General features: G+C 58.6%; 2 protein-coding genes across 2 annotated transcripts in view; one reads left to right on the top strand and one right to left on the bottom strand.

The window, feature by feature from the left end:
- Positions 1–22375, top strand: PSME3IP1 (proteasome activator subunit 3 interacting protein 1). The gene is made up of 7 exons (XM_054391112.1): positions 1–28; positions 6063–6208; positions 6397–6495; positions 10890–11011; positions 15808–15941; positions 19596–19660; positions 21556–22375. Exons 2-7 carry the CDS (start codon positions 6079–6081, stop codon positions 21771–21773), a joined length of 768 nt encoding a protein of 255 aa, XP_054247087.1. The 5' UTR covers positions 1–28; positions 6063–6078; the 3' UTR covers positions 21774–22375.
- A 3512-nt stretch (positions 22376–25887) lies between these two features.
- CPNE2 (copine 2) overlaps positions 25888–27043 on the bottom strand; it is a 52001-nt gene continuing 50845 nt past the window's right edge. Inside the window, exon 15 of the mRNA XM_054391251.1 lies at positions 25888–25995. Coding sequence (XP_054247226.1) covers positions 25888–25995 — 108 coding nt within the window. The remainder of the gene's footprint in view (positions 25996–27043) is intronic.

Here is a 27043-nt window from a genome sequence, read left to right as displayed (position 1 = left end):
CTCTCGCTGTAGCGGGCCGGCGGCCGCGGTACGTGCTGGCGGTGGCCCGAGCCCCGGGCCTGCCGGATTCTGCGGCAGGGACTGGGGACTTTCTGAACGCGGCGGGGAAAGTAGTTGCAGCTGCCCTGGAAGGGCCTTCTTGAGCAGGGTGGGAAAGGGCCAGGCCGGGCCCTGCGAGCGCGACGGGCCGGGTCGCGGGTGGAGGCCACTCCCGGAGCGAGTAGGTGAAGGGAAGGTCGAGAGAGGAGGCCGCGGTGGGGGCTCGGCGGCGCCGGCAAGGAGCTAAGCCCCCAGCCCTGTGAGGCCAGGCCTGCGCCCGGGAGGCTCAGCCGTCCCTAGCGTACTCGGGCACCGGTAGAGCTGGGGCTGGATCTCGGGAACTGGCGTCTGGCTGAGTACGGCGCGATGGGGAGCGGCTCCATACCGCCTACTTAAAGCGCTGTGCGGCAAGCCGGCTCTGATGTGCTGCGCAGCCGCCGCAGCGCTCGCCGAGGTGTAGCAGCGATGGGTAGGGAGTCCGTTAGTCAGGGCAGGGCTGGGGGGGTTGGGAGCTGCACTTGGGACGCCGTCTCTGCGCCGGATCTGCTTCAGCCTAGCGAATGGCAACTTTATTGGATACTGGGACTGTTACCATCTGGTAATATCAGGGTGGAGTTTACAGCTGTGACATAAACTTCGGTGTGTCACTGGCTGGAACATGATTACCAGACAAAAACATAGAAGGTAGTTGCTTTGACTGGTCTGACTTTGTGTGTGTGTGTTGTAGGTGGAGGAGGGCAACAAACACAGCAAGATCAGCAAAGCTGATAAGAGCAAGTGACCTTTAACGTGGTGCTGCTTCATTAGTATTATTTTTGCCCGCCCCTCATCTTTGTGCTCCAGGATGTGGTTGGTCTTGAAGTTGGTATTTGCTGAAATGTGTTTGATCAGATGCCAATTTCCAGGGTTCTGCTGGAGCTGTGTGTCCAGGCACAGCTAGAACCATAGAACCACAGAATCACTTTGCTTGGAAAAGACTTTTCATCTCGTTGAGTCCAACCATTCCCTAACTCTACCAAGCTATGGCCCTCAGCACCACATCTCTGCCTCTTTGAAACACCTCCAGGGATGGGGCTATCCAACCCTCCTCCCTGAGGATCCTCTTCCAGTGTTTGAGAACCCTTTTAAACCTTAATCAAGGTATCTTAAAATACATATTGTCTGAGTGATCTGGCTGAGCCAGAAGGCAGGTGATTTGCTGTTGAAGGCTTTAGTCCCCAGATGTGAGGTGTCCCTGCCCATGGCAGGGGGGTTGGAACTAGATGATCCTTGTGGTCCCTTCCAACCCTGACTGATTCTATGATTCTATGCTGCTGTGCCCTTACAGAGCCCCTCTCTGTCAGTCTGGGTTTATGACTTTCTGTCACCATTCTGTTGGAACTTTTAATTTCCCCTCCCAATGGTCAGGCTGAGATGGCTCAAGAGAAGCAGCAGCTTTATCTTGTCTGTACAGCACTTGGGTAGGGAACCTGCCCTTGTGATTAGGACCTGTGTTAAGGAGGGACTTTCACATTTTATCTCCTCTCTAGGTTGCCAGCTTGAACCACCTTCAGCAATGGCCCTCAATAGATGTTCAGAGAGTCAGAGAATTCTTTTGGTTGGAAAGAGCCCTGAGCCAGCAATGTGCTCTGGTGGCCAAGAAGGCCAAGGGCAGCCTGGGGTGGATTAGAAGGGCTGTGGGCAGTAGGTTGAGAGAGGTTCTCCTCCTCTACTCTGCCCTGCTGAGGCCACATCTGGAATATTGTGTCCAGTTCTGAGCCCCTCAGGTCAAGAAAGGCCTCAGGGAACTGCTTGAGAGAGTCCAGCACAGAGCCACAGAGATGCTGAAGGCAGTGGAACATCTCCCTCATGAGGAGAGTCTGATGGAGCTGAGGGCTCTGGAGCTTGGAGAGGAGGATCCTGGGGGTGACCTCATTGCTGGTGATAAAGATGTGCAGGGGGAGTGCCCAGAGGCTGGAGCCAGGCTCTGCTGGGTGATGCCCAATGCCAGCACAAGGGGCAGTAGGGGAAGCTGAGGCAGAGGAAGTTCCATGGGAACAAGAGGAAGAGTTATTGCCCTGTGAGGGTGACAGAGGCCTGGCACAGGCTGCCCAGGGAGGGTTGTGGAGTCTCCCTCTGTGGAGATACTCAAACCCCACCTGGCTGTACTCCTGTGTGCCCTGCTCTGGCTGCTCCTGCTCTGGCAGGGGTGGTTGGGCTGGGTGAGCTTCGGAGGTCCCTTCCAGCCCCTAACACTCTGTGATCCTGTGGAATAGGCTTCTAGCATCACTGAGCCCCACTGTCAACACCCCCATGGCCATGAAACCATGGCTTATGGAAAGGGCTTGGTTGAGGGTGGTTGGTAGATAGGAAAAGAGGAATGAAAGGAAGAAAAGCCCTTGGTCTGTCATTCCTTGCCCCTGTTCTCAAGAGAATCCATGGTTCTTATCTTCTCTTGCCAATTCCCACCTTGAGAATGCATCCTCCTGTCCAGCCCAGGGCTCTAACCTGGATTTCTGCTCAGAACTCAAGTGACCATCACATAACAAAGAATAACTCAGACAAAGTAAGCACTTTTGGTAAGAATTTGGAAGGCTTTGCTTTCTGTAGGAGAGGCTGCTGCTGGAGTGAAGGAAAGATGATGCTGAATTGTCTGCATCCAACAGAGCTGCTGAGGGGCCTGGGACATCTCTCTTATGAGGAAAGGCTGAGAGAATTTGGGGGTTTTAGCCTGCAAAAGAGCAGCCTGAGGGGGATCTCATCCATGCTGAGCAGTACTTACAGAGTGGTGTCAGGAGGGTGCACCAGGCTTTGTTCAGTGCTGCCCAGTGCCAGGACAAGGGGCAGTGGGCACAGAATGGGACATAGGAAGTTCCACCTAAACATGAGGAGGAACTGCTTTACTTTGAGGGTGGCAGAGCACTGGAACAGACTGCTCAGGGAGCTGGTTGAGTCTCCATCTCTTGAGACACTCCAGATCTGCCTGGATGGCTTTCTGTGTGAGCTTCTCTAGGTGACCCTGCCTTGGCAGGGGGTTGGGCTGGATGCCCTCCAGAGGTCCCTTCCAGCCCCTACCATTCTGTCATAGCAAGCACTGAAAACAGGCAAACTTCCTTCAGCTTCCTTCAGCACAGGAGGGGACAGCCACAGCCTCCCTGGGCAACCCTCCACAAAAAGCAGAGTCCCTCAGGGCTTCAGTGCTGGGACCAGTCAGGTTCAACATCTTGGTTGGAGCCATGGACAGTGGCATTGAGTGCATCCTCAGCAGGTTTGCTGATGACACCAAGCTGTGTGGTGCAGCAGACAGGCTGGAGAGAAGGGATCCATCCAGAGGGACCTGCAGAGGCTGGAGGGAAGGGATCCATCCAGAGGGACCTGCACAGGCTGGAGGGAAGGGATCCATCCAGAGGGACCTGCACAGGCTGGAGGGAAGGGATCCATCCAGAGGGACCTGCACAGGCTGGAGGGAAGGGATCCGTCCAGAGGGACCTGCACAGGCTGCAGAGCTGGGGCCATGACAACCTCCTGAGGCTCACCAAGGCCAAGGGCAAGGTCCTGCAGCTGGGTGGAGACAATCTCAAGCAAGGCAGTGAGTGGCTGGAGAGCAGCCCTGAAGGAAAGGCCTTGGGGGTGCTGGGGGAGGAGAAGCTCAGCAGGAGCCAGCAGTCAGCACTTGCAGCCCAGAGAGCCAAGCAGAGCCTGGGCTGCAGCAGGAGAAGTGTGGCCAGCAGGGCCAGGGAGGGGATTCTGCCCCTCTGCTCCACTCTGCTCAGACCACACCTGGAGCTCTGGGTCCAGTGCTGGAGCCTCTGTTCCAGGAAGGCTCTGGAGGTGCTGGAAGGTGTCCAGAGAAGGGCCAGGAGGAGGAGCAGAGGGCTGGAGCTGCTCTGCTCTGAGGACAGCCTGAGAGAGTTGGGGTTGTGCAGGCTAGAGAGGAGAAGGCTCCCAGGAGACCTTCTGGTGGCCTTGCAGGATCTGAAGGGGGCTCCAAGAAAGCTGGGGAGGGACTTTAGAGGGTGTCAGGGAGTGATAGGACTGGGGGGGATGGAATAAAGCTGGAAGTGGAGAGATTCAGGCTGGAAGTGAGGAAGAAGTTCTTCCCCATGAGAGTGGTGAGAGCCTGGAATGGGTTGTCCAGGGAGGTGGTTGAGGCTCCATCCCTGGAGGTGTTTAAGGCCAGGCTGGATGAGGCTCTGGCCAGCCTGATCTGGTGTGAGGTGTCCCTGCCCATGGCAGGGGGGTTGGAACTGGCTGAGCCTTGAGCTCCCTTCCAACCCTGACTGATTCTATGATTAACCTGTGCCAGTGTCTCCCCACCCTCACTGACAACAATTTCTTCCTCCTCTCCACTCTCACTCTCCCCTCTCCCAGCTCCAAGCCATTGTCCCTCATCCTGGCACTGCCAGCCCTTGTCCCAAGTCCCTCCCCAGCTCTCCTGGAGCCCCTTCAGGTACTGGAAGTCTGCTCTGAGGTCTCCCTGGAGCCTTCTCTTCTGCAGGCTGCACAGCCCCAACTCTCCCAGCCTGGCCCCACTGGACCTTGCCCTTCTGAAGCTCATTCTCTGCTCCTTGGACAATTGCTGAGCTCTTACAGCTCTGCCACAGCAGCCTGCTGGAGGCAACTCCTCTCCACCTTCCCCACAGCTCCCAGCCACAACTGGCTTTGCAGAAGATCCTTACCTCAGAAGTGTGTTCATCAGCCTCCAAGCACGAGTTGGAGCTTTGGCTTTGAGGCATAATGATCTGTTAGAGTCTGAAGATGAGAAGAGGAAAGCCTGATTGATACCAGTCCCACCTCAATGATCTGGGGATGATAAATTCTGACCTCTGAGATGGGGAAGCTCAAAGGGTGTGAAGGCTTTGGTTTCTCTTTCAGGAAGAGCTGCATCAGAAGAGTCTGTGGTGGTTGATCACAGGTCCCAGGATGTCAGGGGCTGGAAGGGACCTCTGGAGAGCTTCCAGTCCAACCCCTGCCAGAGCAGGACCATGGAATGCAGCACAGGTCACACAGGAACACATCCAGCCAGGGCTGGAAAGGCTCCAGAGCAGGAGACTCCACAACCTCTCTGGGCAGCCTGCTCCAGGGCTCTGTCCCCCTCCCAGTGCAGAAGTTCCTCCTCCTGCTGAGGTGGAACCTCCTGTGCTGCAGTTTCCATCCATTGCCTCTTGTGCTATGCCAGGGCACAGTGAGCAGAGGCTGTCCCTGTCCCTTCCTTCCTGCCCCCCAGCCCTCAGCTCTGGATAGACATTGAGCAGATCCCTCTCAGCCTTCTCCTCTGCAGACTCAGCACCCCCAGGGCTCTCAGCCTCTCCTCCCCAGGCAGTGCTGCAGTCCCTCCAGCAGCCTTGGAGGCCTCCCTTGGACTCTCTCCAGCAGATCCCTGTCCCTCTGCAGCTGGGGAGCCCAGAGCTGGATGCAATATTCCAGCTGTGGCCTCCCCAGGGCAGAGCAGAGCAGAGGGGGAGGAGAACCTCCCTGGCCCTGCTGGCCACCCTCTGCTGAATGCCCCCCAGGACCCCCTTGGCCTTCTTGGCCCCCAGGGCACATTGCTGTGCCATGCAGAACTTGCTGCCCAGCAGCACTGCCAGCTCCTTCTCCTTGGGGCTGCTCTCCAGCAGATCCCCTCCCAACCTGTCCTGCTGCAGTTTCTTCTTCCTGCCCAGCTGCAGGACTCTGCTCTCCTCCTTGCTGAGCCTCCTTAGCTTCCTCTCTGCCCAGCTCTCAGTCTCTCCAAGCCTCTGAATGGCCTCACAGCCTTCAGGTGTCTCAGTTTGGTATCTTCAGCAAACTTGCTGAGCAGCCTCTCTCTGTCTGTCTGTCTGTCCCCTCCCCAATGGCACTGATGAAGGTGTTGGCCAGGCCCAGCCCTAGCACTGAGCCATTCCATTGGCCTGGCCTGGAAGGACTCAGCAAACTCCCCAGGAGGTAAAGGGAAGTGGCTCCGTATCCTCATGCTGGCAGCCCCAGACCTGCCTGGGAGCATCTCCTGCCCTGCTAAGTGCCATCAGGCCCCTGGATCTCCTTTTCCCTGTGTTTCCTTTTAGGCCAGGCTGTTCCACCATGGATGGGGGAGATGGCACTGCTGACCTGGTGATTAACAAGAGGTTCGTCTCCGAGTCGGAGCTGGAGGAGCGGCGAAAGAGGAGGCAGGAGGAATGGGAGAAGGTCCGGAAGCCTGAGGATCCTGAAGGTATGGGGTAGGCTTGGGTCAGCCCAGAGAGGATTTCACTGCTGAGGGGGGGAGGTCAAAACCCCAAACTACAAGGTAGTAGCTTGTGTTGTGCAGGCTGGAAGGGGTTTGCATGGAGGAGGTGAGCAGTGCTGGGGCTGGGTGGTGCTGGTGCTGTCCTCCCTCATTGTCCTCTTGGTGCCTTGCAGAGTGCCCGGAGGAGGCCTACGACCCACGCTCACTGTATGAAAGGCTTCAGGAGCAGAGAGAAAAGAAGCAGCAGGAGTTTGAGGAGCAATTTAAATTCAGTAAGCACCACAAGGGTCCTGTTTTGAAGCTGCCCCCCCTCTCCCCCCCCGTAGAATCATAGAATCAGTCAGAGCTGGAAGGGAGCTCAAGGCTCAGCCAGTCCCAACCCCCCTGCCATGGGCAGGGACACCTTACACCAGATCAGGCTGGCAAGAGCCTCATCCAGCCTGGCCTTAAACAGCTCCAGGGATGGAGCCTCAACCACCTCCCTGGACAACCCATTCCAGGCTCTCACCACTCTCATGGGGAAGAACTTCTTCCTCACATCCAGCCTGAATCTCCCCACTTCCAGCTTTATTCCATTCCCACCAGTCCTGTCACTACCTGATGTCCTAAAAAGTCCCTCCCCAGCTTTCTTGGAGCCCCCTTCAGATCCTGCAAGGCCACCAGAAGGTCACCTCAGAGCCTTCTCCAGACTGAACAGCCCCAACTCTCAGGCTGTCCTCAGAGCAGAGCAGCTCCAGCCCTCTGCTCCTCCTCCTGGCCCTTCTCTGGACACCTTCCAGCACCTCCAGATCCCTCTTGTAACAGAGGCTTCAGAACTGGACACAGTACTCCAGGTGTGGTCTCACCAGAGCTGAGCAGAGGGGGAGAATCAACCTCCCTTGACCTGCTGGCCCAGGGGCACAGCTCTGTGTCATTTTTGCCTCTCTGAGAGACAGAACAGAAGGCTTGGAACAGTGGCATCGGAATTTCAGAGAATCCTAGAATGGGTCAGGTTGGGAGGGAGCTCATCAGACATCATCTACTCCAAGCCCCCTGCCACAGGCAGGGACACCTCTCAACTAGATTCGCTTGCCTCATCCAGCCTGGCCTTGAACACCTCCAGGCAGGAGGCTTCCACCACCTCCCTGGGCAACCTCTGCCAGTCTCTCACCACCCTCCTGGGCAAGAATTTCTTCCTCACATCCAATCTCAATCTCCCCACTTCTACTTTTGCTCCATCCCCCCCACTCCTATCACTCCCTCACACCCTCCAAAGTCCCTCCCCAGCTTTCTTGGAGCCCCCTTCAGATCCTGCAAGGCCACCAGAAGGTCTCCTGGGAGCCTTCTCCTCTCCAGCCTGCACAACCCCAACTCTCTCAGCCCTCTGCTCAATAACAGAGCAGCTCCAGCCCTGCCTTGCCATGGCAAAAACTCCAGGTTTTGGGGGGCTGATTTGCAATAAGCTATGAGGTTTGCTGGGGGCTTGTTTGAAATGCTGGCAGCAAGCAGGAGCAGGAGGAAGAGGAGGGCAGGTCCAGGCAGCCACCAAAGCCAGCAGCAGCAGGAGTGGCTTTGCTGCAGGGGTTGAGGATGGGATGGAAGAGAAGAGGACAGCAAGGGAGCAGCAAGGTGAGCAGTAAGCCACCCTCCCTGCCAAGAATTCCTTCCTCATCTCCAGTCTCAATCTCCCCTTCTCCAGCTCAAAGCCGTTGCCAGAGGTGAGGTAAGGATGCTCACCTGCATTCATGTGGGGCACTTGAGAAGAATCAGAACATCTTTGAAGAGTGCCAAGAGTAGCTCTAAAGCAAAGTCACAGAGTCCTGGACATGGCTCTGGTGAGGCCACCCCTTGAGCACTGGGTTCAGCTCTGGGTGTTACAGTGTAAGAAAGACATGGAGGGGCTGGAGGGTGTCCAGAGGAGAGCAGTGAGGGTGGGGAGGGGTTTGGAGGGCATGGCTGAGGGAGCTGGGGGTGTTTGGTGTGGAGAAGAGGAGGCTGAAGGAGACCTCATTGCTCTCTACAGCTCCTGAGAGGAGGCTGCAGCCAGGTGGGGGTTGGGCTCTGCTCCCCAGTCTCAGGTGATAGAAGGAGAGGAAATGTCCTGAAATTGTGCCAGGGGAGGCTTAGGTTGGAGAGGAGGCAAAATGTCTTTGCTGCCAGAGTGGTGAGGGATTGGCAGAGGCTGCCCAGGGAGGTGGTGGAGTCCCCATGGCTGGAGGGGTTGCAGACCCTGTGGCCATGGCCCTTGGGCCCATGATTTGGTGGCCTCGGGGGGGGATTGGGTTGGTGTGGGACTGGAAGATCTGTGATGAAAGCCTGGACTGGATGAGCTCAGAGGCCTTTTCCAGCCTGATTCAGTGCATGCCTGGCACACAGAGAGTTACTCTGCTGCCCTAACACCACTGATCCTCTTCTCCTGGGCACAACCCTCTGAGATAAGAAGGTCTTCAGGTGCCTTGCAGGCATCTCCCCTGGAGCTGGCATGTGTCTGGAGCCTGCTGCCTTTCCTTTGGCTCTGCCCAGGTGCCTGGAGCCTGCTGCCTTTGCTTTGGCTCTCCCCAGGAGCCTGGAGCCTGCTGCCTTTGCTCTGGCTCTGCCCAGGTGTCTGGAGCCTGCTGCCTTTCCTTTGGCTCTCCCCAGGAGCCTGGAGCCTGCTGCCTTTGCTCTGGCTCTGCCCAGGAGCCTGGAGCCTGCTGCCTTTGCTCTGGCTCTGCCCAGGAGCCTGGAGCCTGCTGCCTTTGCTCTGGCTCTCCCCAGGAGCCTGGAGCCTGCTGCCTTTGCTCTGGCTCTCCCCAGGAGCCTGCATTCCCTCAGGAGGTGTCCCACAGCCCCAAGCACTCCCCCAGCTCAGGCAGCAGATGTGGTGCAGATGGAGCAAGGGAGCTGAAGCTGCCCAGAGCTGCTTGGCCTCCCCAGCTGGCTGCAGCCTCCTCCTGCTCCATCCTCTGTCTGGGCAGAGCCTAGGTGGCTGTGAGCTGTGCTGGGCTGGGGGTGGTGTAAGCACTGAGCAGTTTCCAAGAAGTGATGTGCAGAGGGCACTGCCCCCCACAGCTGGCTCCTTCAGCTGCTGAGGGCACAAGGAGGAGTGCAGCCTGCAGGGGATTTGAGACTGCCTGATGGCCAGGCCCAGGGAGGGGTGGGGATGGAGCTGAGTCAGTCCCCAGTGGTGTCCCCAGGGCTCAGTGCTGGGGCCTGGACTCTTTGATGTCTTCATCAGGGATCTGGGTGAGGGCACTGAGGCTCCTCAGGAAGGCTGCAGATGGCACCAAGCTGGGTGGCTGTGTCCATCTGCTAGAGGCCAGGGCAGCTTTGCAGTGACCCCTGGACAGGTGACCCCCAGGGGCCAAGGCTCTTTGGGAGAAGCTCAACAAGGCCAAGGGCCAGGTCCTGCTCCTGGCTCTGAACCACCCCGTGGGGGGCTCCAGCCCTGGGGATGTGTGGTTGGAAAGCTGCAGCTGGCAGAGGGCCCTGGGGGCGTTGGTTGGCACTCACTGCCCATGAGCCAGCAGTGCCCAGGGGCCAAGAAGGCCAAAGGCCTCCTGGCCTGGGTCAGAAGCAGGGTGGGCAGCAGGGCCAGGAGGTGCCCATCCCCCTGTGCTCAGCTCTGGGGAGGCCACAGCTCAAGTGCTGTGCTCAGCTCTGGGCTCCCCACTCCAGGAAGGACCTTGAGGGGCTGGAGCCTGTCCAGAGCAGGGCAAGGAGGCTGGAGAAGGGCCTGGAGCCCCTGGGCTAGAGGAGGGGCTGAGGGAGCTGAGGGTGTTCAGGCTGGAGAGGAGGAGGCTGAGGGAGACCTCAGTGCTCTCTGCAGCTCCCTGAAGGGAGGATGGAGTCAGCAGGGAGCAGCCTCTGCTCCTTGGGGGCAAGGGACAGGAGCAGAGGAGATGGTTCCAAGCTGCCCAGGGGAGGTCCAGGCTGGATCTCAGGAAATCTTTCTGCCCTGGAAGGGATCTCAGACATTGGGAGAGGCTGCCCAGGGCAGTGCTGCAGTCTCCATCCCTGGGGGTGTTCCAGCAGCTGTGGAGCTGGGGCTTAGGGACATGGTTTGGGATTGAGCCTAAACTGGGCTGAGGGTTGGGCTGGATGAGCTTGGAGGTCTGCTCCAGCTGGATCCATTCTGTGATGCTGTAACAGTAGCTGCTGGCCTTGAACTGGTGCTTGTGGCTGTGCCCTGGGCATGGTGGTGCCCATGGTGCCCAGGCTGCCCCTGCTGTTGCCTCAAGGAGCTTCAATCACCCAAGAGGACTCAAAGGAATCTGCTGTAACTCTCCAGCCACAAAGGTTGTGGCTGCCCAGGGAGGTGGTGGAGTCCCCAGGCCTGGAGGTGTTCCAAGCAAAGAGTTGCTTGTGGCACTCTGGGACACAGCCTGGTGGGCATGGAGGTGTTGCAGGGTGGGAGGTTGGTCTGGGTGACCTCGGAGGTCCTGCTTCTGGCTCATAACCACCCCATGGGGAGCTGCAGACCTGGGGATGTGTGGTTGGAAAGCTGCAGCTGGCAGAGGACCCTGGGGGGAGCTGGTTGGCAGTCGCTTGGGGCCATGGTTTGGTGGCCATGGTGGGGTTGGGCTGCTGGCTGGACTGGATGCTCTTGGAGGGCTTTTCCAGTCATGCTGGTTGGCTGATGGTATGACAACAGATGGCTACTCCCAAGTGGTGGTGGCCTCTCAAGGTGCATTCTTCTGCCCTCCAGAAAACATGGTGAGGGGCTTGGATGAGGACGAGACACACTTCCTGGACGAGGTCTCCCGGCAGCAGGAGCTCCTGGAAAAGCAGCGAAGGGAGGAGGAGCTGAAGGAGCTGAATGAGTACAGAATATCCTTTGCTGGTTGTGTGGAGGGGGAGGAGAGAGCCTGGGCCCCACTTGGGTCCTGTCATTGAGCACCTTCTGGGGCAGCTGCTTTCCAGGAGGGAGCATTCAGTGTTGTCACTGTGGCTTGGCTCTGTCCCTCTGCTGCACATTGCTCCCTGCCTGAACCTCCACATGCCTTCGGCTCTTCTCTTTCCTTCTCTCCCCTGCCCATTATTGGGGGTTGTTGTTTTCTTTCCATTGTTTAGGCCATGAAACACCACAGCTGAAGGGAAACAACCCAAAGGAAAAGCACCTCCTTGCTTCCAGTCATTGGCTTGGCAGGGATTCAGAGAATGGCTTTGGGTTGGAAGGGACATCAAAGCTCATCCAGCTCCAAGCCCCTGCCATGGGCAGGGACACCTCCCACCAGCACAGCCTGCTCAGGGCCTCATCCAGCCTGGTCCTGAACACCTCCAGGCAGGGGGCAGCCACAGCCTCCCTGGGCAACCTGTGCCAGTGACTCCCACCCTCACTGCCAGGAATTCCTTCCTCATCTCCACTCTCAGTCTCCCCTCTCCCAGCTCCAAGCTCATCCTGGCACTGCCAGCCCTTGGCCAAGGTCCCTCCCCAGCTCTCCTGGAGCCCCTTCAGGTGCTGGAAGGCTGCTCCAAGGTCTCCTTGGGGAAGATGGCACAGGATGCTTTTTGTCTCTCAAGTGGAATTTGGAATGATTTGAGGATTTCTGTGCTGAGCTAAAGGTTGAGGTTCTGAGGTTTCCTGAATCTAAGCAGAACCTGATGGGGTTTCTGCCTCCTGGTGAAAACCATTGTTTGAAAGTCACTGGAGAACAAAGCAGAAGTCCTTGAGGGCCCTTCAGTGACAAAGTGTTTGTGGACAGGAGGAAGTGACCAAAAGCAGTCAGCAAGTGAAGCTGAGTAGTGCCAATGCCAGCAAGCTCTGCATTGCCTGAGACTGGTTAATGATTCTCAGCTCAGATTGACTCTTCCATGGGGACCTCATAGAATGCTTTAGGCCACCCAGTGCCACCCCCTGCACTCAGCAGGGCCAGCCCCAGCCAGAGCAGGCTGCTCACAGCCACGACCAACCTGACCTGCAGTGGTGCCAGCCAGGGGGCAGCTCCCACCTCTCTGGGCAGCCTGGGCCAGGCTCTCCCCACCCTCAGGGGCAAACATTTCTCCCTTCTCTCCACTCTCAATCTCCCTCTTTCACTTCAAACCATCCCCCCTTGGCCTGGCACAAGTGGCCCTGCTCCAAACTCTGTCCCCAGCTTTTTCAGAGCCTCTTCCAGCACTGCAAGGCCACCAGAAGGTGTCCCTGGAGCCTTCTCCAGGCTGCCCAAGCCCAACTCTCTCAGCCTGGCCTCACAGCAGAGGCCTTCCAGCCCTTGGATCACTTTTGTGTCCTCCCCTGACCCTGCCCCAGCAGGTTCCTGGTCCATGGGGTTGCTGCAGCTTGATGCCAGGCTCCTTGAAGTCTCTTCACTCCTTCCTGCAGGTGACTGTGCTGGAGATGAGCTCAGCCCCACATTGCCCTTGGCAGAAACTTTCTTAGCTGAGGAAGAATCAGAGAATGGTCTGGGTTTGGAAGGCACCTCCAAAGCTCATCAACAACAGGCCCTGCTCCAAACTCTGTCCCCAGCTTTTTTAGAGCCTCTTAACACCACTGCAAGGCCACCAGAAGGTCTCCCTAGAGCCTTCTCTCCTCCAGGCTGAACAGCTCCAACTCTCCCAGCCTGAAATGTCAGGGTTCTGTTTAAGAAAGAAAAACCAGGCAGCAGTGCATTATTTTTGTGATGTTTCCTTCAGGACTAGGCTGTTGCTGGAGCTGGAGTAGCCTCCTGCCTAGCTGCAGCTGATGCTGGGCTGCTCCTGGGCTATATTTAGTGGCTGCTGTAAGCCCTGGCTGAGGCAGGGCTGTGCTGTGGCAGCAGCTGGCAGCTCCAGTTAGGTCACATAGGTCTGGGGTGAGCCATACCAGCCCAGAGGGACTCTCATGTGGGCTTGAATTAGCCTCACCACTCACCACACACTGATGCTGCCTGGATTCCCTCAGCAGGGCTGCTGAGGACACACGGAGGTCACCTGGCTGCAGGCTTTATGCCAGGATGGGTTGGGGTGGAAGGGAGCTCAAAGCTCAGCCAGCTCCACCCCCACCCCCCTGCCATGGGCAGGGACACCTCCCACCAGCACAGCCTGCTCAGGGCCTCATCCAGCCTGGCCTGGAACACCTCCAGGCAGGGGGCAGCCACAGCCTCCCTGGGCAACCTGTGCCAGTGTCTCCCCATCCTCACTGCCAATTTCTTCCTCCTCTCCACTCTCACTCTCCCCTCTCCCAGCTCCAAGCCATTGTCCCTCATCCTGGCACTCCCAGCCCTTGTCCCAAGTCCCTCCCCAGCTCTCCTGGAGCCCCTTCAGGTGCTGGAAGGCTGCTCTGAGCTCTCCCTGGAGCCTTTTCTGCAGGACCCATCTCTCCCAGCCTGCCCCCACAGGGGAGCTGCTCCAGCCCTCTTGTTTCAGAGTCTAATGAAGAACCAAAAGTCAGTGTGGAAAGTGGACACTGCAGGGTGTAGCATCATGTGCTGGAACTTGGAGGCCTGTTTGACAGGAGGAGCTTTCAGCTTGCTTCTGATAGCCACAGGATGGCGCTGCTGGGCCACCTGTGAAACAGAAATGATTTTGGGCTGAAGGGACTCAGCTGAGGCAGGAAGCAGCCTGGGTTGCTGCTCTGCACTGAGGAGACAGCCAGGGAGGCTGTGGCTGCCCCCTGCCTGGAGGTGTTCCAGGGCAGGCTGGATGAGGCCTTGAGCAAGCTGTGCTGGTGGGAGGTGTCCCTGCCCATGGCAGGGGTTGGAGCTGGATGAGCTTTGAGGTCTGTGCTTGAGCTTGAGACTGTGTCCTCTTGTTCTGTCACTGCTTGCCTGGGAGCAGAGCCCAACCCCCACCTGGCTACAGCCTCCCTGCAGGGAGTTGTAGAGAGCAATGAGGTCTGCCCTGAGCCTCCTCTTCTCCAGGCTGAACACCCCCAGCTCCCTCAGCCTCTCCTCACAGGGCTGTGCTCCAGCCCCCTCCCCAGCCTTGTGCTCCAGCCCCCTCCCCAGCCTTGTGCTCCAGCCCCCTCCCCAGCTCTGTGCTCCAGCCCCCTCCCCAGCCTTGTGCTCCAGCCCCCTCCCCAGCTCTGTGCTCCAGCCCCCTCCCCAGCCTTGTGCCCCAGACCCCTCCCCAGCCTCGTTGCCCTTCTCTGGACACCTTCCAGCCTCTCAATCTCCTTCTTAACCTGAGGAGCCCAGAACTGGACACAGCACTCCAGGTGTGGCCTGACCAGTGCTGAGCACAGGGCAGGATGACTTCCCTGCCCCTGCTGGCCACACTCTTCCTGATGCAGGCCAGGATGCCATTGGCCTTCTTGGCCACCTGGGCACACTGCTGGCTCCTGTTCAGCTGCTCCAAGGTTAGCACCTTGTTAACAGTCAGGATTCTTGATGGACCTCACTTGGATACAGCTGGACATGAACTGTTCTAAGGGACAGGATGAGATCCTGCCACAGAAGAAGGATCTCTTCAGTGGAGTGTGCCTGGAAAACAGACCCAGCTCCTTCTTATCCTGTCTCAGAACCTGCTTAAGCTGCTCCAACCCCATTCCAGGTTTCAGCTGTCTCCCAGCCTGCTCACACTGCTTTCAGCTGCTTAGTTTTTCCTGCGCAGTCACAATCTCTTGGAGTGAATCCTGGACCACATGCAGCCCTAACCAGATCTGTCACCTTCCTCTCAGGCTTGGTCTTCAAACCAGGAGTAGCTGCCTTGTGCCCCTTAAAGGGAGGGGAGCTGGACCTTAGAGAGAGGTGAGAGGTCTGCTGGGCTCAGCAAAATGAGAGTTTGAGGAGTGGGAATCACAGAAGCACAGAATGGGAGGGGTTGGAAGGGACCTCCAGACATGATCCAGTCCAACCCCACTGCCAGAGCAGGGGCAGCCAGGGCAGGGCACACAGGAACACATCCAGGGGGCTTGGAAGCTCTCCAGAGAAGGAGACTCCACAGCCTCTCTGGCAAGCCTGCTCCAGGCCTCCAGCAGCCTCACACCAAAGAAGTTTCTGCTCTGAGCTCTCCCTGCAGCCTTGTCTTCTGCAACTCTCCCAGCCTGGCCCCACAGGGGAGGTTCTGCAGCCTCTGCTCACCTCTGTGGCCTCCTCTGGAGCCTCTCCAGCAGCTCCAGGTCCTTCTTGTGCTGGGGGCCCCAGAGCTGGAGGCAGTGCTGCAGGTGGGCTCTGAGCAGAGCAGAGCAGAGGGCAGAATCCCCTCCCTGTGCTGCTGCTCTCCCTGCTCTGGATGCAGCTCAGCACACAGCTGCCTGCTGGGCTGCCAGGGACCACTGCTGGCTCCTGGGCACTTTGTCACCCCCTGACCCCCCCCAAGGCCTTCTCCTGCAGGCTGCTCTCAGCCACTCCTCCCCCAAGCACAGAGCTTGGCACTGCCCTGCCCCATCTACAGGACCTTGCCCTTGGCCTCATTGGACTTCCTGAGCTTGGCTTGGCCCCAGCTCTGATGAGGTCTCAGCAGAGCAGAGGGGGCAATCCCCTCCCTCATCCCTCTTGCCAGGTGGAGCTGCTGTTGCTGTGCCCTCCAGCAGGCTCCAAGCCCAGGGTGAAGTCTCTCCTGCCTGTGCCCAGCTCAGAGGTTGGTTGTGGTGGGATGTGTGGATGACCTTTGGGTCAGTGCTGTCAGCCAGAGCTGGCCAAAGCCATCAGAGAGGAAGCCTCTGTGCCCTCCAGCCCTTCCCTGCTGCTCCTTAACCCTTCATTCACAGCACTCTCACCAAAGTGGGAGTCAGCATGGACCCAAAGAAGGAAGCTGAGAAGAAGCTGCCTGTGAAGGCAGTGGAAAACAAGAACAAATTCTCTCAGGCAAAGCTGTTGGCAGGAGCTGTGAAGCACAGAAGGTTGGTTTCACACCTCTCAAAATGCAGGGGGAGCAGATCCCAGTGAGCAGGGGAAAGGGAGGCAGGGCAGAAGTGCCTGCAGGGAGGGAGCTGCCAGCCTTGGGCCTACAGAAGAGAGGGAGGGAGGGAGGAAGGGCAGGAGAAAAACCCAATCCTGTGTCTAGAGGCTCTCAGGAACTGGGTGGAGGGAACCACATGAGGCAACTCCAAACAGAGCTGTGTGGAAAGCAAGTGGGAAGGCTCTGCAGGAGAGGCTGCCAGGCTGGGGCAAGCCTCCCTGGGCATCCAGAGGGAATCTGGCATCTCTATTTGTGGAGCTGGGTGGCACCCTGCCTGTGTGGCTTCATTCAGGTTGGCAGCATTTGGCAGCTGGGGTTGGCTGTGTCTGAGGAGGTTTGTTTGGGCTGCAGCAGGGGGCAGGAGGAGAGGAGAGGAGAGAGGAGGAGAGGGGGGGGAGGGGGTAGGGGAGGGGAGAGGGAGGGGAGCTTTGTGTGGAGTGTGAGCATAGAATGGGTTGGGGTTGGACAGGATGTCAGAGAGCAGCTACTGCAACCCCCCTGCCATGGGCAGGGACACCTCCCACCAGCACAGGGTGCTCAGGGCCTCATCCAGCCTGGTCCTGAACACCTCCAGGCAGGGGGCAGCCACAGCCTCCCTGGGCAACCTGTGCCAGTGTCTCCCCACCCTCACTGACAACAATTTCTTCCTCCTCTCCACTCTCACTCTCCCCTCTCCCAGCTCCAAGCCATTGTCCCTCATCCTGGCACTGCCAGCCCTTGGCCCAAGTCCCTCCCCAGCTCTCCTGGAGCCCCTTCAGGTGCTGGAAGGCTGCTCTGAGGTCTCCCTGCAGCCTTCTCTTCTGCAGGCTGAACACCCCCAGCTCCCTCAGCCTGGAGAAACTTCCCTTGCTCCTGGCACTGTCAGAGCAGCTCCTTCCCACCCCAGGGAGATGGCAGCTGCCTTTGGGACCTGCTTGCTGATCTGATCTTGGCCTGCAGTCAGCTGCTGGTGTGCTGGAGGTTGTAGAACCACAGAATCATGGAAGGGGTTGGGTTGGAAGGGACCTCCAGAGGTTATCACAGTCAGCAGGGACAATCTCCTCTAGAGCAGGTTGCTCACAGCCTTCTCCAGCCTCACCTTGAATGTCTCCAGGGATGGAGCCTCAACCACTCCCTGGGCAACCTGTTGCAGAGTTCCAGCAGCCTCCTGGTGCAGGACTTGTTCCTCACATCCAATCTCCATCTGCTCTGCTCTCCTTTCAAACCACTGCCCCTGGGGCTGTCCCTGCAGGCCTTTGGGGACAGTCTCTCTGCAGCCTTCTTGTAGCCCCTCCAGGTACTGAATGCCTGCTCTGAGGTCTGCCTGGAGCCTTCTCTTCTCCATGGTACCCAGGGAGCCATCAGCCCCCCCTGCTGAACAGACAAAACCCAGCAAACATCCAAGGCTCCCATGGCAGAGTTGTGCTGCTGGAGGCCAGGTTTGGGCACAGCTGTGGCAGATCAAAGTTTGGGGTTACTATTATTAGGTCTCCCTGGAGCCTTCTCTTCCCCAGGGAGCCATCAGGTACCCTTCAGGCACTGGAAGGACTTTGGGCACAGCCCACAGAGGAGCTGTCTCCTGCTCAAGGTGATTTCCTGACACCCCAGCATTCAGGCTGTGGTTCTGAGCGTGCCCCACAGAACAGGAGACTCTTCAGCAGCTTTCTCCTCTAGGCTGCTGGGCAGCTCCCAGTGACTGCAGCCTGAGTTCAGCCCTTCCCCCACCTCCTGGGGTGCAGGAGGAGGAGGAGGCCTGGGGTAGTTGTTTGGGGAGGGAAGAAGTCCCTTGAGCTGATAGCAAGCAACCATCAGTGGGGTTTGGGCTTTATTTTGGGCTTGCAGCTCCTAGTCCTGAAGGCAGCAGGATGTGAGGAAGGAGCTGGCATGTGCTGAATGGCAGCTCTGAGTTGTGCAGATGGCATCTGTTGGAAGAGAGCATCTCAGCTGGCAGCATGGTGCCAGCCCAGCCTTGCTTTGCACTCTGCTATTTTTTTGCCACTGTCTCCTTTTTGGTGGCAAAGTGGCCTCAGAGACCAAAGGGTGGTGAGGAGCTGCCAGAGCTGCTCCCCCCGCTGAGCTCTGGAGTTGTCTCTAAAGGAGGGGTCAGAAATCCAAGCTCCCCATGCAGGGGAAGCTTTCCCCTGCACTGCCTGATCTGGCAGGGGCAGGGAAAGGGTTAATGCAGGGAAATGCTCACACTCAGTCACTCAGCACAGCTGAAGCTGGGAGGCTTTGTTTGTGTGGATGGCTTAGGACTGGGAACATGCAAGATGGGCAGAAAGAAACTGAGCAGTGCCCAGGAGGAGCCAGGATCAGAAATCCAAGCAGGGCTCCTTCCCCCAGCACCACCTTGGGCCTCTTTCTGCTCCAGGTCAGGCTCTGCAGCTCTGTGTGAAGTGCTGCAGGTCCTGCTGGGGGTCAGGATGAGCTCTCTGGGTGCTTGAAGGAGGGGAAGGAAACCTTGGGAGGGAAAAGACCTGAAGGGGCCTAGAGGGAAGCCAGTGGTGGCTGAGAGCTGTGGGGAAGGTGGAGAGGAGTTGCCTCCAGCAGGCTGCTGTGGCAGAGCTGTAAGAGCTCAGCAATTGTCCAAGGGGCAGAGAATGAGCTTCAGAAGGGCAAGGTCCTGTGGGGCCAGGCTGGGAGAGTTGGGGCTGTGCAGCCTGCAGAAGAGAAGGCTCCAGGGAGACCTCAGAGCAACCTTCCAGCACCTGAAGGGGCTCCAGGAGAGCTGGGGAGGGACTTGGGACAAGGGCTGGCAGTGCCAGGATGAGGGACAATGGCTTGGAGCTGGGAGAGGGGAGAGTGAGAGTGGAGAGGAGGAAGGAATTGTTGTCAGTGAGGGTGGGGAGAGACTGGCACAGGTTGCCCAGGGAGGCTGTGGCTGCCCCCTGCCTGGAGGTGTTCAGGACCAGGCTGGATGAGGCCCTGAGCAAGCTGTGCTGGTGGGAGGTGTCCCTGCCCATGGCAGGGGTTGGAGCTGGCTGAGCTTTGAGCTCCCTCCCACCCCACCCTTGCCATGGATCCATGCTGCAGCAGCAGCTGTGGTAATTCACAGCCTCACAGCTGGCACTGGGCTGGAAGGGACCCTCCAAGGGCATCCTGTGCAACCCCCTGCAAGCAGCAGGGACAGCTCCAGCTGGAGCAGGCTGCCCTAGGACACAGCCAGGCTGAGCTTGAATGGCTCCAGGGATGGATCCCTGTGGTGCTCAGAAGCCTGTGCAGACCCTTCCCCAGGGGCATCATCCCCAGCTGCAAGCCTGTGGCCCTGAGGGCTGCCTGCAGTGCCTGTGGGCATTCCTGATCTGCCCTGAGCTGCTTCCAGCCTTGGAGGCAGCCCAGGGCTGCTGTGCAGGAGGGCTCCCAGAGCCTGTGTGTGCCTCCCAGAGCCTGTATGTCCCTCCCAGAGCCTGTCTGTCCCTCCCAGGCCACAGGGTGATGTTTGAGTCTTTCCAGGCTGCTGGATGCACCCCAAGGATCCCCAGCTGAGAGCAGTTTCAGGTGTGGGGGACTGCTAGGGGCTGCTGCTGGCACTGAGGAGAGCTGCTGACTGTCCCCAGCCATTCAGTGGTTGCTTCTCTGAGGAGCAAGACACTTTCTGGGTTTTTTTTCCCCACAGTTCAGATGGTGGCAACAGTGTGAAGAGGTTGAAACTAGACCCTGACCATGAGGAAAAGACTCCAGGTAGGTCCTGACCTCTGCAGGTGGGAAGCTGTCTGCCCCTCCCCTGCACAGCAGCTGGCTTGGTGTGAAGTCTGGCAGAGGATTTGCTCCTCTGGCTCCTTCCTTCTGCACAGCCCAGCCTGCACCTGGCAGGAGAGGGAGAGGGAGAGGGAGAGGGAGAGGAGGAGGAGGAAAGGGAGAGGAGAGGGAGAGGAGAGAGGAGAGGGAGAGGAGAGAGGAGAAGAGAGGGAGAGGAGGCAGCTGTAGGTGCTGGGGGGGAAGCTCCTCAGGTCACCAGCACTCTGTCCCCTGCCTAAAGCACTCCTGGCAGCTCTGTTGCCTAAGCTGCTCTGCTCTTCCAGCTCCCCAGACAGAGCTTCTGCCCTGTCCTGAGGCAGCTGACCTCAACCCTATCCCCAAAGACTTGCTCCTGACAAGCAGGAAGAGGCTGCTGAGCTGCCTGTGGAGCCTGCTGCAGGTCCTGTCAGCAGCAGCCCTGCTGGGAAGTGATCTTCAGCATCCTCAGACCCATTTTTGTTGAGGAACTCCTGGGCAGCTGGAAGGGAAATGAAGTTGCAGCTGGAAGCTTAGCTGTCAGGCCTGGCTGTCAGCCTCCTCTGACAGCAATCAGAGCTTGCTGCAAGTGGGGAGTGACAACCCAAGGCACTTCCTGAGCCTCCCTTCTGCTCAGTCAAACCTTCAGGGGCTGGGAATCAATTCATGAGCTGTGGAGTGAGATGCTGAGCAGCACATCAATGGAACTAAACTTTGGGGTTGGTTTTTTTTCACCCCCCAGCTAGGCTGTTGTGTTGCACAGGCACAAAATGCTGCTCAGGGAGAGGCAGCAGAGCTATTTATTCAGATTTAGTGGGTTTGGGGGCTTGACAGGCAGCAAACTGACAGCTGCAGAAGGAAAAATCTGTAATGCTAGAGTGGAGCTGGGCTGAAAGTGCTCAGAGAGAAACCTCAATCCCCCTGAGGCTGCAAATCCTTCCTGTCAGAGCAGCCTCATCAGCTGCTGATGCTTTAATTACCTCCTGCAGTCCTCCACAAGCAGCAGGTGAGTGGCAGGTGGATGAGACCTGCCTGGGAAGAGGAGCAGCCCTTGCAGGGAACTGGTTAGGTTGGAAAGGATCTCAAAGCTCCAAGCCCCTGCCATGGGCAGGGACACCTCCCACCAGCACAGCTTGCTCAGGGCCTCATCCAGCCTGGCCTGGAACACCTCCAGGCAGGGGGCAGCCACAGCCTCCCTGGGCAACCTGTGCCAGTGTCTCCCCACCCTCACTGACAACAATTTCTTCCTCCTCTCCACTCTCAGTCTCCCCTCTCCCAGCTCCAAGCCATTGTCCCTCATCCTGGCACTGCCAGCCCTTGGCCCAAGTCCCTCCCCAGCTCTCCTGGAGCCCCTTCAGGTGCTGGAAGGCTGCTCTGAGGTCTCCCTGCAGCCTTCTCCTCTCCAGCCTGCACAACCCCAACTCTCTCAGGCTGTCCTCAGAGCAGAGCAGCTCCAGCCCTCTGCTCCTCCTCCTGGCCCTTCTCTGGACACCTTCCAGCCCCTCCAGAGCCTTCCTGGAACAGAGGCTCCAGAACTGGACCCAGAGCTCCAGGTGTGGTCTGAGCAGAGTGGAGCAGAGGGGCAGAATCCCCTCCCTGGCCCTGCTGGCCACACTTCTGCTGCTGCAGCCCAGGCTCTGCTTGGCTCTCTGGGCTGCAAGTGCTGACTGCTGGCTCCTGGGGTCTCAGCAGAGCAGGGCAGAGGCTGAAGGCTGGGCTCAGCTCCTGGCTTCCCCCAGTGTAAAGCACTGAGTTTATGTGGAGCAGAGATGCTCTGCCTGCTCTGGACACCTTCCAGCACCTCCGGGCTTCACCCCAGCTCTGTGCCCTCCTCCCTGCCCGTGGCTCCTCCTCTCTTTCAGACAAAGCTCCCTGCGTTCCCCTGGGGAGCAGCTCGGGGGGGGGCTCGGCGGTGCACTGCCCCTCGGCCGCCGTCTGCATCGGGATCCTGCCGGGGCTGGGAGCCTACTCGGGGAGCAGCGACTCGGAGTCCAGCTCGGACAGCGAGGGCACCATCAACTCCACCGGCAAGATCGTCTCCTCCGTCTTCCGCAGCAGCAGCTTCTTTGATGGTCCCTAAGGACCTCCGCCTCCCTGCCCGAGGGAGCTCAGAGGATCTGCCACAGCCCCAGGGGATGCTGGATGCGTCCTGCCCCACCCTGTAACTTTTCTAGCTAACCTCTCCCACTTCAGTACGACTCAGAGGCTCCTAACATAACTCTCTGTAGCTATCCAGGAGGTTTAATATTTCTTTTCCCTCCCCTCCTGCTCCTCCCCTACCTCTCCCTCCCCTCCCCCTCCATCTGTCCATTTCTGGGGTGCATCCTGAGCCTGGGAGAAAAACAAAAGCAGCCTAAGGAAGGGTCTGAGGTGGGGAGGAGAGAGCTTTTACCTTGGCAAATCCTTCCAGACAGGGGAGAACTCTGTGATCTGAGAAGTTTCTACAAGTCTTTATCAGGCAAAAAAAGAAAAAAAGAAAACAAAACCCACACAACAGCAAAAACAAAAAATAAACCCAACAAAGCCAACCCCCTGTGAGAGGAAGCAGGAAGAGCCATGTGTTCTGCTGGGAAATGTCATTTGTTTGGGGGGTTGTTTCTTCTTTTTCTTTGTGTGTTTTTTTTTTTTTAATGCCATATCTGAGAAGTGGAGGCAGAAGAGGAGCCAAGCAGATGGTGTAGATTGCCATGACACTGTCAAGAAGTTCTGGTGTTCCATGATTAAAGACATGCTGAATGCACTTCTCCCCTGCCTTACTGATTGCAGTGATTTCTTTCTTTTTCTACCTCTTGCCATTCATAACTGCTTGAAGCTCTGCCCAAGCAGCCCCTTCCTCCAGCTGGCAGCCAGCAGCAGTGCAAGCCTGCAAATGTAGAGCTGGGGATGCAGAGCTCCTGTCCTGAGGCAGCTCAGAGCAGCTGCAGGAGGCTGCTCAGCTCCCAATGCAGAGCTCCTATCCTGAGGCAGCTCAGAGCAGCTGGAGGAGGCTGCTCAGCTCCCAATGCAGAGCTCCTGTCCTGAGGCAGCTCAGAGCAGCTGCAGGAGGCTGCTCAGCTCCCAATGCAGAGCTCCTGTCCTGAGGCAGCTCAGAGCAGCTGCAGGAGGCTGCTCAGCTCCCAATGCAGAGCTCCTGTCCTGAGGCAGCTCAGAGCAGCTGCAGGAGGCTGCTCTGCTCAAAGGCTCTGCTCCCACCCCAGTGCTCCACCAGACCTGCAGCAGTGTCCTGAAGAGCAGCAATCCAGAGGGGGTGACACTCCCTGGGGCTCTTGGAGCTGCAGAGCTCCTCCAGCCCTGGCCCTTGGGGGTTGGTGAAGTTGTCCTGGGTTTCAGAAGCCTGCCAGGGGCATGGTTGTGGCTGCTGGGCACCAGGGAGCCAGGCAGGGATGGGAAGCACAGAACCCAGAGTGCCAGGCTGGAAGGGACCCCAAGGAGCACCTGGGCCAAGCTCTCTGGGTGATGGTGGAGGTGCAGTGAGCTGCCCTGCAGCCTGGCAAGCTGGGGCTGGACAGTGCCCAGCACAGGGACTGCACTGCTTGCCCTGGAGGTGATTCCAGTGCCTGGCTGTGCTCAGGGAGACACCTTTCCTTCTGGAGCCCAATGGGAATCTCCCCAGCAGGAACTTGTCCCCAGCACCCCTTGTCTTCTCCATGGCACTGCTGGTACCAAGGGAGTCTCCATCCTCCTGGCAGCCTCCCTCTGTGCACTGCTCCATGGTGGTTAAGGTCTCCCCTGAGCCTTAAGACTGAACAAACTCAGCTCCCAGCCTTTCACAGAGTCACAGGTAGGAAAAGCTCTCTGAGATCATCCAGTCCCACACCAAGCCCCTCATGGCCACCAAACCATGGCCCCAAGTGCCATGGCCACAGGTTCTGCAACCCCTCCAGCCATGGGGACACCACCACCTCCCTGGGCAGCCTCTGCCAATCCCTCACCACTCCTACAGCAAAGAAATTTTGCCTCCTCTCCAACCTAAGCCTCCCCTGGCACAATTTCAGGACATTTCCTCTCCTTCTATCCCCTGAGACTGGGGAGCAGAGCCCAACCCCCACCTGGCTGCAGCCTCCTCTCAGGAGCTGTAGAGAGCAATGAGGTCTCCCTCAGCCTCCTCTTCTGCAGCTCAAACAGTGCCAGCTCCCTGGGCATCAGGATGGGGTCACAGGATCAAAGGATGTGAGGGTTGGAAGGCACCTCTGGAGGTGCTGGAGCTGTTGGTGTTGCCCCACACAAGCCTCTGCTTTCCTCTTCTTCCCAGAAGCTCCTGGGGGAGTCCTTTAGCTGCCACAAGCCTTTGGGTCTCTGCTGCTGTCACAGCCTGGCCAAGAAAGCAAAGCAGAGAGCTGCCCCAGCTCAGCACTTCAGCCTCACTCCCATCCACCTCCTTACAGGCAGAACCCTCTGATGCTGCAGCACTGAAGTGCAGAGGGACAAGCTGGGACATGAAGCCTGCCAGGGAGGGAGCCTAGAACAGAGCTTCTGTGGCAGTAACCTTGCCCCAGGGCCCCCACGCAGCAGAACAGCTCCTGCAGCTAGGCTGGATGGTGTTTGCTTGCTTTGGGTGAGGGCTTTGGAGGTCACTCAGAGAGTGATAGAATGGGTTGGAAGGGAGCTCAAGGCTCAGCCAGCTCCAAGCCCCTGCCATGGGCAGGGACACCTCCCACCAGCACAGCTTGCTCAGGACCTCCTCCAGCCTGGTCCTGAACACCTCCAGGCAGGGGGCAGCCACAGCCTCCCTGGGCAACCTGTGCCAGTGTCTCCCCACCCTCACTGACAACAATTTCTTCCTCCTCTCCACTCTCACTCTCCCCTCTCCCAGCTCCAAGCCATTGTCCCTCATCCTGGCACTGCCAGCCCTTGGCCAAAGTCCCTCCCCTGGAGCCCCTTCAGGTGCTGGAAGGTTGCTCTGAGGTCTCCCTGGAGCCTTCTCTTCTGCAGGCTGCACAGCCCCAACTCTCCCAGCCTGGCCCCACAGGGGAGGTTCTGCAGCCTCTGCTCACCTCTGTGGCCTCCTCTGGAGCCTCTCCAGCAGCTCCAGGTCCTTCTTGTGCTGGGGGCCCCAGAGCTGGAGGCAGTGCTGCAGGTGGGCTCTGAGCAGAGCAGAGCAGAGGGCAGAATCCCCTCCTTGTGCTGCTGCTCTCCCTGCTCTGGATGCAGCTCAGCACACAGCTGCCTGCTGGGCTGCCAGGGACCACTGCTGGCTCCTGGGCACTTTGTCACCCCCTGACCCCCCCAAGGCCTTCTCCTCAAGGCTGCTCTCAGCCACTCCCCACCCAGCCTGTATCTGTGCTTAGCATTGCCCTGCCCCAGCTGCAGGACCTTGCACTTGGCCTTGTTGAGCTTCCTGAGGCTGCCTTGGGCCCAGCTCTGCAGCCTGCCCAGGTCAGAGGTGGGGGTTTGGAAGGTCCTCCTGCCCCTCCTCCTGGGAGAACTGTGGGAATTGGGGGTGAGCCTGGGCACCAGCCATGGTTGGCATCCCCAAGGCAGGACCTTGCCCTTGGCCTCATTAGACTTCCTGAGCTTGGCTTGGCCCCAGCTCTGATGACTCCAACCGCCAGCACCACACTCCCAGCCCTTCCTTCCCATCTAGCAGAGCCTTGTTGGAAATCTCCAAGGGTCTTTATTAACCTGAGTGTAACAAATGCAACACGGACAGGGCATAAAAACACCCAGGGAGCAGGGCTGGTACAGCACAGACACCACAGCTGGTGGCAGGAAGGGAATGTGGGCAGCACTTCTTTGCTTGGGGAGAAACAAACAAACAAACAAACAAACAAAAAAAACCCAACAACACAAAAAAGCAAGTTCTGGTCATAAAAAGTATTTTTCCTGTTCCACTGAAATTATACAAAGTACATTCAATACTGAAAAAGGAGAGGAGAGGGCAGGCAGGGCCTGGGCTGGCAGATCCTCACCTGGGAAACAGGGCCTGGGTGGCACAGCCTGGGTGGCACAGCCTGAGCAGGCAGGGCCTGGGCAGTGCAGGGCCTGGGCAGGGCAGGGCTTGACCTGGGTGGCAGGGCCTGGGCTGCTTCCTGCCCCCGTGGGCTGGGGCTGTACAAAGGGGACCCCGAGGCTCCTCTGGGATGAGGGTTCTGGACGTAGCAATTAACTTAAGAAGTACAAAGTGTGGCAGGAAGAGAGCTCCTCTCCTGCAGGCATGAGGAGCCAGCAGGCACCAGCAGGGCATGGGCAGGGCTCTAGGCTGGCTCCGAGTTGATGGGGGGCAGGTTGTGGTGCTTGAAGTACTGCACGACCTGCTGGGGCAGCTCTGCCAGCACCGCCTTGGCCAGGGTCTCCTTGGGAGCCTGCAGGTGAGAGGGGACACACAGCAGAGTCAGAACCCACCCCAAACCTGGCTGGGCTGGCACTCAGCCCTGTGTCCTTTACAGTCATGGAACCATGGAAGGGAGCTTTGAGCTCACCCAGCCCAAGCACGGAGCCAGAGCTCACAGCCACACCACTGCTGTACAGCACCACTGTGCTGCACCCACCAGAGGGGCAGAGGCCCAGCTGGAGCCCAGTTCCTCTCCTTCCATCCTCCGAGACTGGGGAGCAGAGCCCAACCCCCACCTGGCTGCAGCCTCCTCTCAGGAGCTGGAGAGAGCAATGAGGTCTCCCTCAGCCTCCTCTTCTCCACACCAAACCCCCCCAGCTCCCTCAGCTGCTCCTCCCCAGCCCTCTTCTCCAGACCCTTCCCCACCTTTCTTGCCCTTCTCTGGACCTGCTCCAGCTCCTCAGTGTCCTTCTGGCAGTCAGGAGCCCAAACCTGACCCCAGCACTCAAGCTGTGCCCTCCCCAGTGCCCATTCCAGAGGCACAATCCCTGCCCTGCTCCTGCTGCCCACACCATTGCTGCTCCAGGCCAGGCTGCTGGTGCCCTTCTTGCCCACCTGGGCACCCCCTGGGCTCATCTTCAGCTGCTGCCAACCAGCACCCCCAGGGCCTTTTCTGCTGGGCACTTCCCAGCCACTCTGCCCCCAGCCTGGAGCCTTCATGGCAGCTGTTGTGACACAGGTACAGGACTCAGCCCTTGACCTTGCTGAACCTCATCCCATTGGCCTCAGCCAAGGATCCAGCCTGGCCAGGGCCCTCTGCAGAGCCTCCCAACCCTCCAGCAGATCAACTCTGCCTCACCGTGCAGTGCCATCAGCAAACTCAGCAAGGATGCCTCAATCCCCTCACCCAGATCAGCAACAGAATCAGAACCACAGAGCTGTCAGGGCTGGGAGGGAGCTCAAGGCTCAGCCAGTCCCAACCCCCCTGCCATGGGCAGGGACACCTCACACCACAGCAGGTTGCTCACAGCCACCTCCAGCCTGGCTGCAAAAACCTCCAGGCAGGAGGCTTCCACCAC

The sequence above is a fragment of the Indicator indicator genome, chromosome 22 (genome assembly GCF_027791375.1).
Source record: "Indicator indicator isolate 239-I01 chromosome 22, UM_Iind_1.1, whole genome shotgun sequence".
In the NCBI taxonomy this organism is placed as follows: domain Eukaryota; kingdom Metazoa; phylum Chordata; class Aves; order Piciformes; family Indicatoridae; genus Indicator; species Indicator indicator.
This window is presented reverse-complemented; position numbering and strand designations above follow the sequence as displayed.

Coding starts and splice junctions, on each gene's coding strand:
- PSME3IP1 (XM_054391112.1), top strand. CDS start 6,079: ATGGATGGGGGAGATGGCACTGCTGACCTGGTGATTAACAAGAGGTTC. Junction 6,209..6,396: donor GAAGCCTGAGGATCCTGAAG/GTATGGGGTAGG, acceptor GGTGCCTTGCAG/AGTGCCCGGAGGAGGCCTAC. Junction 6,496..10,889: donor TGAGGAGCAATTTAAATTCA/GTAAGCACCACA, acceptor TCTGCCCTCCAG/AAAACATGGTGAGGGGCTTG.